The sequence below is a fragment of the Trichomycterus rosablanca genome, chromosome 23 (assembly GCF_030014385.1).
Source record: "Trichomycterus rosablanca isolate fTriRos1 chromosome 23, fTriRos1.hap1, whole genome shotgun sequence".
Classification (NCBI taxonomy): Eukaryota; Metazoa; Chordata; class Actinopteri; order Siluriformes; family Trichomycteridae; genus Trichomycterus; species Trichomycterus rosablanca.
This window is the reverse complement of record NC_086010.1, coordinates 1,082,292-1,092,446: the sequence shown is the minus strand read 5'-3', so window position 1 is coordinate 1,092,446 and position 10,155 is coordinate 1,082,292. Positions and strand designations below refer to the sequence as shown.

General features: G+C 40.8%; 2 protein-coding genes across 5 annotated transcripts; one reads left to right on the top strand and one right to left on the bottom strand.

The window, feature by feature from the left end:
• On the bottom strand, positions 1–1,990 carry rpp25l (ribonuclease P/MRP 25 subunit-like). 4 transcript variants are annotated; one of them, XM_062985657.1, is made up of 3 exons: positions 1,914–1,990; positions 1,703–1,838; positions 1–919 (listed from the first exon to the last, which is right to left on the bottom strand). In XM_062985657.1, exon 3 carries the CDS (start codon positions 880–882, stop codon positions 253–255), a length of 630 nt encoding a protein of 209 aa, XP_062841727.1. In that variant the 5' UTR covers positions 883–919; positions 1,703–1,838; positions 1,914–1,990; the 3' UTR covers positions 1–252. The 4 variants fall into 4 exon arrangements, with proteins under 4 accessions (XP_062841727.1, XP_062841729.1, XP_062841728.1 ...); XM_062985659.1 differs by having other exon boundaries at positions 1–887; XM_062985658.1 differs by having other exon boundaries at positions 1,703–1,803; positions 1,914–1,972.
• An 836-nt stretch (positions 1,991–2,826) lies between these two features.
• Positions 2,827–8,467, top strand: aste1a (asteroid homolog 1a). The gene is made up of 5 exons (XM_062985948.1): positions 2,827–2,898; positions 3,822–5,131; positions 5,485–5,701; positions 6,555–6,723; positions 7,355–8,467. Exons 2-5 carry the CDS (start codon positions 3,833–3,835, stop codon positions 7,710–7,712), a joined length of 2,043 nt encoding a protein of 680 aa, XP_062842018.1. The 5' UTR covers positions 2,827–2,898; positions 3,822–3,832; the 3' UTR covers positions 7,713–8,467.
• The last annotated feature ends 1,688 nt before the right edge of the window (positions 8,468–10,155 follow it).

Here is a 10,155-nt window from a genome sequence, read left to right as displayed (position 1 = left end):
TTGGATATGACCGCACAGATCATTTTATTTGTAAATATAGTTAATTATTCAAGAAAACAAAGAAATACTTTTCAAAACAGGCGCTTTGGACACAAGGAACAACTGAAAATAATAATAATAATAATTAATAATGATAAATCTTTAATCCTTAAACATTCCTTGATGTCTTAAGTTTGACTCTCTCCCAATTTAGTCGTCCTCGATTTTCCCTGAATGGCAGATCCATGTCACACTGATTGACCCCCCTCAGTCTCAGTGCGCCCCGCCCGGATGTCCTGGTGTTTTCCGTTCATCTCTGGGACGCTGCATCTGTCTGCGAGGTCCCTTTCCTCTTCCTCCTCCTCCTCTTCCTCCGCTCTTCCTCTTCTGGTTCTCCCTCTCCTCTTTAGCCGCCTGCGCCCACAGGGCGTCGAAGCTCCCGGGCGCCTGGTACCCGGCCGCGTTCCGGTCCAAAGTGTCCCTGGAGAGCAGGACCCAGATAGCGGGGACGTTCCTGCTGACCGTGATGCTGTCGAGCCCGGCGCTCGGCTCCAGCGGCTCCCAGGTCTCCTGCAGCGCGCTGTAGACCAGCCGCGTGCACTGATGCAGACCCGCCACCCGCCGCTTCAGAATTTCCAGACACGTGACGGCCTTGGATACACTGGGCCCCACGCCGGTGAACACTATCTGACGCGCCGGGCTCGCGGCCGCCGCTCGCTCACGTTTTTCACCCCCTTCTGAAGTCTTCTCAGGTCCGGGTTCCATGCGGCTCAGGACGAACTTCATCAGGTTGCGGATTTTGCTGCCGTCTCGGACCCGGACCACAGGAGTGCCCTCGGCCAGATCGGCAAACGGGCAAGGGCACGGCTGCTCCACCACACCGGCCTTTCTGTAATTCTCCATCTCCACTGGGTGCCAATAACAGAAGACAAAAGTTACTCTGTAACACACAAGGGGAATCAAAATCTAAAGGGGGCTCTACAAAACATCGATCTCACTTCTGATCAAAAGCTTTCATTTTTATTTCTTTAGCATTTTATTCAATAGTTTTTAGTTTAATTGCTGTTGAAGCACCTTGTAAAGATTAAACGGTAGTTTCACTTTTTAAACAATGAATTTGAATGTTTTCGTTCTTTGAAAAGTAAAAAACTAAAAATAAAATGTTATTATGAACTGAAAATGAACATGTTGTAATTTTTTTATTTCATTTAAAATTTACATTAGAATTATTATTATTAATATTTCTAGTAATATCAGAGCTGCAACTATTACTAATGTTTTTTTTAAATAAATGTTAATATTTTACTATTTACTAATATTTTTATTAGTAGTATTTTAGTATTATTATTAATTTAGTTGCATTAATTACAATGTGTTTATATATAAATTTTATTGCATTTTGTGACTAATTGTTTTTATGTTTAGTTTTTTTAAATTATTTTTGTTATTGGTGTTACTAGAGTTATTTTTTATTAGTGTAATTGTTTTTATAATTAGTTTTTACTCTTATTACTGTTACTATTATTATAGTAGCATTTTATAGTATTAATTGTATTATTATTATTATCTGGGTTGTTAGTGTGTACTATTATTATTACTCTTATTATTATGTGTTGTTAGTATTATTATTGTTGTTATAATCATTATTATAATTATTACCTGTGTTATTAGTGTGTATTATTAATATTATTATTGTTAATATTATTATTATTATCATTATTACCTGTTAATGAACCTCCAGATGAACTTCAGTATAAACTCACAGATGCTAATGTTAGCCAGCTAGCACATCAAAACATTCCAGAACTGTTAAACACCATCATTCTGCAAAACCATAAACACGCGTTTTTCTTCTTAATCTGTAATAAAGGTGCAGTAATGTTACTACATTAACCTGTAATCACATTTATATCCTCAATAATAAATAAAATTACATTTAGTCTGACTGATGCTACATTGCTAACGCCATGATCACGTTCCGCCAGCGGAGCTGCCTTCAAGTGCACCTCTGATTCCTCAGTGTAAACTGCTCCGTAAGCAACTGATTATTGGCAGCACCGCCACCTGCTGTTTGTCCTGATCTATTACTAATACTCAAACATCAATCTTTTATTTATTTATATTTCGCTCTTTTTTTTTTACTAGTAATGCAAGTAGGTGGATTGGCTGCTTTGAGTTGCTCGTATAAGTGAATAACCAGTGATAACCAGTGATAACCCGGGACTCTTCAGTGTTCGTGTCCTTTGACGTGTTCTTGGAATATGCTCAGGACCCACCGCCACCCTGATTAGTATGAAGTGTCAACCACAGAGGAACGATTAAGTCAGTAAAACATTGAAAATATAAAAATATGCACATCAATGTTGTATTTTGGAATTGGATAAGAATAATTGTGTACCGTAAATGCCGGGTGCACTTGAATGTTACATGTATTAAGCAAAACAAGCTAAATTCAGAATAAAAAAAACAAAACAATAATTCATATTTAATGTTAATGTAATAAAATATAAATCTGTCATTAATAAGTAGATGAATAAATAAATACAATAATATAACGTGTTCATAATTTATCCACATAGGAGGAAGAAAATTTAACACAGATTTAACACGAGTTTTGCTTGTCATCTGAGTTTCGGTTTCCCAGGCTGGGTTTGTCTGGATGTGCGAGTGTTTTGGTTTGGGTCCAAATCCACCTGCTGCATCCTAAATCCCACACTGTACCCTAGCTGGGGTGTTTATATACCAGCATGCAGAAGTGCTGTAGTGCGCAGTGTATGAATACTGTTCAGTAGAGGTGTTTTTTATTTGGAACACAGCCCCAATGCAGCGTTAACGGAAGGTCAGGAACACGAATACAGAACTGGTTTGTGTTCACCAGCTGTGGAAGCACTTTTATTTTCCACCTGACAGAACTAACAGGTAAGATTTATTCTATTTTTATTTCTAAGAACCATGCATGCACTGCAGCCTGGACCTCAGATCAGAATCAAACAGAACCGTTCCAGTAAACCCATTTCCAAGAAGTGTTCTACCGTCACCCAAATAAGGTGCTCATGACTAAGTAAAAAGTAATAACACCTTCAAATTAAGAGAAAATAAATAAATAAAGGTGAAACAACATATTGGAAAAGTGAAACCTTTGCAGTAAATCTCATTATTTGTAAGTAAAAGTGAACTGATTATCATTTAACTGTTCTTGCAAAGAACTTAAACATTACTGGGGCAAAAGTCTGGGGCCACATGTGAAAATGCTTTTGTTTAGCATCTTTTTGACTGAATGCAGTACAATAGTTTTAATCACAAACCTCAAACCTTTGCAACAACTACTTGGAGACCAAAGAAGAACAAGAAGTGTCCAGGATTTCCATCCTTTACAGTCCGAAACTTGGTTCCAATTTAGAACCAAACACAAAATGGCAGGTACATTTACATTTTTGGCATTTAGCAGATGCATTTATCCCAAGTGATTTACATTACAGTATGCAGTTTGAGCAATTGAGGGTTAAGGGCCTTGCTCAAGGGCCCAACAACAGCAACCTAGCAGTTGTGAGGATTGAACCAGCAACCTTCTGATTACTAGTCCAGTATCTTAACCACTAGGTACAAACTAAATTTCGGGTTGTATTACTTCTGCTCATACCTGAACAACACACACTGCCATGTCATTACCAGGTTAGTATCATTGCAGAGCTGAGAATAATCCGACACCCAAACATCATCTGGTCAGTGGGAATCCTGTGAGGTTCCTTTTGACTGATAAAATGGGGTACGGGGGTGAGATTGGTACAGAGCAATAGATGGGCTGTATACCCATTAAAAGTCTTTTTTTTTTCCATTTCTAGGGCCAAACACAATGGGAGTTAAAGGACTGCAGGGCTTCATCGAGAACAAAAGTGAGATTTTAAAGCCGCTCCGCTTTCGAGAGAGCAAGCTCGTCATCGATGGATCCAGTCTGTACTACATGATTTACCTGAGGTCTCACCTGGACCAAGCACACGGTGGAGATTATATCGGGTTTGAAAGTTTAATCAAACACTTCTTTAAAATTCTCAAAGCCTGTGAGATCGAACCCTACGTTGTGCTTGATGGTGGGGACGACGTCAGGGGCAAAAAATTCCAAACCCTTAAAAGAAGGTGCCAACAAAAAATCAGAAGAGCCAATATTTTGGCCCGGAGCAGATCAAGCGGAGAAGCGATACCGATTCTAACCAAAGACGTGTTTAAGCAGATCATGCGGAAGCTTGAAGTGCCGTTTATTCAGTGTCTTGCTGAGGCGGATTTGGAAGCGGCCGCTTTGGCCAACGAGTGGAACTGTCCGGTTCTGTCAAACGACAGTGATTTTTACGTATTTGGTAACAAGGGTGGATTTCTGCCCCTGTCCCAGTTCACGTGGGCTAAAGTGAACTTGCGCAAATGTGCTTCCAAGCCACACATCCCTGCCAAATTGTTTGACTTTCAAAACCTGAGTGCTGCTTATAACCACATAAATGAGTCTCTTGTTCATCTGTTTGCAACTATCTTGGGCAACGACTACGTCAAACTGGACAAAGGGATGTTGGGTATATGGGCCAGGTCAAAAAAAGCTAAAAAAGCTGGCAAAATTGACGGCTTGCTCATGTGGCTGTCGAGATTCTCAGATGTCGAAGAGGCCATCAATGAGCTGCTAAGCCCTTTGGAGAGCAGCACTGAGTCAGACCACTTACGTAATGTGATATATCAGGGTTTAGAAATGTACACACTCAACAACAGCTCCATAGTTCAGTTCTTTACGAGTGGGAAACCTCAGATAAGGCCTCCTGGCCCCCTACAGAACCTGCCAGACTGGAGCCTAGTACCTCTTGCAGAGGGTAGGTTACACTCCACCATGATTGAAGTCCTGATGCTGCAGAGGGTCTTGTTACATTTCCAGGTTGAAAATTGTGAGTGCAGCAGCAGCAGCAGGATGTCAGAGCTCATACGGCAAGCGACGTACGGCATACTGCTGTGTTCAAGGAGACGGGAAGATGGTGGATGCGGTACAACAGGTAAAGAGAAACTGCAGTATGAAGTAGAGGAATATGACCGCCAGGAAACAATTCTTACCAGCTTCATGGTGCCAGCTCTCCTACCCAGATGCGCTGGAACACATCTTGAACTGGAAACACTGTGGGAGGTAGAGCAAATTATTCAATTCTGGTTTGTAAATCTAGCTAAACATTCTAATGGTGTTGGCTGGTTTAGAAGGTTAAATATGGATCTATGTGGTCTAAGCTGTATTAGCCTGTCTCTGATGGTCAACAGTGCTGGCATGATCAAGGTGGTTAGCCAGCATGACCGCTATGACCAGACTGACTAATGACAGCCTAAAGCTCCTGGGAGCTCTACATGGTAGATTGATTGAAGATGTTCACAGAAATGTTATAATGCTATATCGGTTTCAAATCTTAAGCTGTAAGACTATATCAGCCGAAGTTAACTTAACACTATGCTGCAATAAATGTCTCACGTTTATATATTCTTTTATAGACACCCCAGGATTTACGGCTGCAGGTCCTATTTGAGGCTCTCCATGTAACTTCTGGTCCTGATTCGCTCCTCATCCCTGAAAATCTGCAGCTAGCCATTTACGTCACATGTTTCTGGCTAAAACATGCAGAGCCAGAACTGAAAGCAGAAATGTTCTGGGCTTTACTGATCGGCCTGGTGTTCGGAGAACTGTCCAGAGCGCATCAGTCTAATGAAGGTACAAAACTGCCGACTCTAAATGACTGGAACTACACGTGGATACAATCCATTAGATTAGGACTAACCAAGAGTTAAAGATGTAAAGACTGACCAAAACCTGGAGCTCAATAGATTAGTGACAAAGATCACTACAGATGAAGAATTAGAGTCCTTTAGACTAGAACATGAACGCTAAAACTGTCCATGAGTCTAAGTCTAAATTACTTAAGATTACAGAGGGGGGGGGCACGGTGGCTAAGTGGGTAGCACTGTCGCCTCACAGCAAGAAGGTCCTGGGTTCGATCCCCAGGTGAGGCCGTCCGGGTCCTTTCTGTGTGGAGTTTGCATGTTCTCCCCGTGTCTGCGTGGGTTTACTCTGGGTGCTCCGGTTTCCTCCCACAGTCCAAACACATGCAAGTGAGGTGAATTGGAGATACAAAATTGTCCATGCCTGTGTTTGATATAACCTTGTGAACTGATGTATCTTGTGTAATAAGTAACTACTGTTTCTGTCATGAATGTAACCAAAGTGTAAAACATGACGTTAAAATCCTGATAAACAAATAAACAAACAAGATTACAGAGGAGGACTGAATGCTAGATTGGACTAAACTCTGGCTCTGCCAGTTCAACTGACCAAGCATCACCGCCTATAAGATAAAAAAAAATGTAAAGTACTAAAGACTGGGTTTAAAAATGAAAAAAAAAAAAAACAGAAGTTTTGGAAACCAGAAGTGTAGGGACTTTGTATTTAAAGTCTGAACCTCAAAGGCTGGGACTAACCAAGAGACTAGGACTAATCAAGCCGCATCAGAGCCGCAAAGACTGTGTTAAAGTAGTTTCTTATTTATTTTTTTGTCTCATCTTCTCAGAGGTGCAGCGGGTGATTCAGAGACTTAAAAAACTCCGGGCACGTAAGGGTAAGAGGATGTTGGATGTGGAACTGGCTCACGCTTACTGTCAGTGGCAGAACTGTATGAGGGACAGCAACAGTCTGAACCAGCTGCTGAATAATCCAGTGCCTGAACCGGAGTTAACATGGTACACACTTGTTCTACTTCTACTCTACTGTCAAAAACATGAGCATGTGCAGGGTGAGGGTATCGTTACACATGCAGGTATTTATTATATCAAGGTATAATTGGTTTAAATTCCATTCCATTCTCCATTTAGCAGTGGTGCGATTGGTCAGCGTGTTCCAGTTCTGTTCTCCTACCATGGCATAGTAAAGCTTGCTTGTCTGTGAACAGTGTCACATGTTAGGGCAGTATTTCATTTACGGCAGACTTTATTTTGTTTCTTGGATAACGTCTCACCATCTTTCTGTGACAGTTTGGGTTTTCTTTTTGATCTTGGCAAAGAGAGCACCGTTACTTGTACTTTTCAATGGCCGCAGTCAAACAACCCCAATTTATATGGGCACAGAGAAGTCATTAATTGTAGTCAATCATAAACCTTAATGATTAAGTAGGATGACATGGCACAACTACCAATTTAATCAGGACGCAAGAGAGTCTCAATAAAGTTCTAAAAGAACACAAATGGTGTGCCCTGTCCTGACTAGGTGGTGGTAGCAGGCGGGGCGCTGTGCTGAACCTTGGCCCTGATATTCGAACGTGTGTGTGTGTGTGTATTGATGAACTGATTCACATGTTTTTTTCTTGTTGATCAGGTTGTACGGCGGTTCTTTGGTACACGGTGCAGCTCATGAGTTCATGAGGGGCGTCAGAGCCGAGGCTCTTCTCCTCGGAAACCCTTTCGCCATTTCCCTTTACCGTAAGCTGCAGGCCGCCGTGGAGAGCGAGCTGGACGACGACCTCATGATAAGGATGAGGACCAGAGCGGGGCCGACCAGGTTCCTGGCAAACCAGGCGCTCGTGAATGAACTGATGGTTGTGAAAGGAGAGGAGGAGGTGGGTCGCAATCCGAGCGACGAGGGCAGCGTGATGTCTAAGGAGACGTGCAGCGCTCAGACAGGGAAAAAGAAGAAACGCAAACCTCGGGCACAGAATGCAAAAAAAGTCCAATAGCAGTGTGCTTTACATCATTCGAAAGCTAGGCCTGGTGCATGTGATTTTTGTGCAACTGCTTAGCTAAGGAAACTAATCTCAGAAGTAAACTAAAAGAGGTCAAAAGTAAATGTTTCACTTTGGCACTTAGTGGTGTTGAGCTTATATCTTCAGTAGCTATTGTTTACTTTTCATTAACAGTGTTGACCTGGGCTGCTTCAGCAAAACAGAAATTTGACAAAAACTTGATTTTAGCAAGATTTTTAACTTTTAGCAATATTTGTTTGTTTTACAGTTTTTGTTACATTCATGACAGGAACGGTAGTTACTCATTACACAAGATTCATCAGTTCCAAGGTTAAATAGACAATTGGACAATTTTGTATCTCCAATTCACCTCACTTGCACGTCTTTGGACTGTGGGAGGAAACCGGAGCACCTGAAGGAAACCCACGCAGACACGGGGAGAACATGCAAACTCCACACAGAAAGGACCTGGACCGCCCCGCCTGGGGATCGAACCACCCACCGTGCCGCCCACCTTTTAGCAATAAGAGTGGCTAAAAAAGCTAAACAGAATAATTAGTCATGTCTTTAAACTCTTTGTTTAAACATCATTTTAATACAAGTTAAGCATCATTTGTGGTCCAAAATTAGAACATTTAGTATTAGTCGTTGCCATTTCCCTCTCACTAGCATGGCTAACACATGCTTCTGCTTCACCAGTGTAACCGGTGGATGTCGACTCTGCTACCACAATAGACAAATGGACTCTGCGTTGTGTATTCGATGATGATTTTATTCTGTTAACAAAACAATATAGCCCTTAGTACCGGTAGAGATCCCCTGCTTCTCCTCTACACTCCTCACATCTCCTCATACAGTACAAAATTCAAAAGGGCCGGACAGAAGCAGGGCTTATAATAAAGATTACAATATAATACAAGAAAATTACTAAAACAACAATAATAATAATAACAATTGCTTTTCATTTACAGACCAGACAAACACATACAGCAATGACGTCACTCCATTACGCTCTGTGCATTAGCATAGCCAACTGGTATAACTCAGAATTTCTCAGATTTATTCATATAATTATGCATACCTGTTAACAAAACAATATAGCCCTTAGTACCGGTAGAAATCCCCTGCTTCTCCTCTACACTCCTCACATCTTCATATAAAAAGAATATAAAGAACAGACTTATACATTGCGTGGACCATGCTGTGCATTATTAGCAATATAATTAGAAGTATTATTCACTTTAAAACTGACTATCAACAAAATATAACATAATAATATAATATAATAATAATAATAATGTACCCAGAAATCTATATATAAACTTGGTGAGATATTTATATTAACTAAACGTGTATGATTAATATAGATTTAATTTGGAGCATATTGTGATACCTACCTCCTCATACAGTACAAAATTCAAAAGGGAGGAGGTAGGTGGAGGGGAGGAGACTTTAAGAAAGGCGGGAAGGGGACGGGACGTCCCAATGTGAACTTACCCAGCACCAATAAGGCTATATGTAAAAAGAGAATTATGTGTAATTATAACATGAACATATATGGATTTTTAACTATGTTACACTCACCCCCCAAGAATTACACAAAATTCTAAACCGATTAGGGGATATTAATAAACATGAATACTCAATGAGTAGAAAAACAAACATATAAATAAATTCAGACCAGCCAGCATCATACCCACTGTAAAACCGGTATGCTTATCAACTCAGCAGTTACCTAATCAAAGGTTATGAAGATACAGAGATTGATCAGTTCTCTAGTCATCCCATAGATACACAAGGTGCCCTTTACACCCATACAACATCTGACTATACATTAAACTTTGAATGAAAAACATTTACTCTTCTGCACCCATGTAACATCTGACTATACATGGAACTTAGAATGAAAAACATTTACTTTTTTTTTTTTTTTTTTTTAATCACATTAGACCTGAATAATCTCAGGCACAGACACATTACCCCCAAATATGGATTCTAACTGGACCATTGACTCTATCAACCTGCAAACTGGCTTAATAGCTCTCCCAAATCTAGAAGTGAGTGGAACATGGTTTTGATTGGAACAATCTGTTGCTGAGGATTGTCCAGTACTTGGGTTGGGCAAAGGGGGAATGTTGTCATGAGGGAGGTCTTCAGCAAGAGTGTCCGTCTGTAAGTCACCAAGACTCTGATTATCACACTCATCTTCAGCCAAACCAGCAGCTCTGTCCGGGTCTGTAGAGTGCTCCTGTACCCAAAAGGAAGTCCAGCTACCATCTAAGCTGTCAACTGTGGACAAGGCCTTGGCTACTGAAGCTGTTGCATTCGGAAGAACTGAATCGTGATCATGTTCAGAATTATCTTTACATAGGGATTGGCTTTCCACACTACCGTTGACAAGACTGGAGACTTCATTTAGTGGTTCGTCTATGGGGAG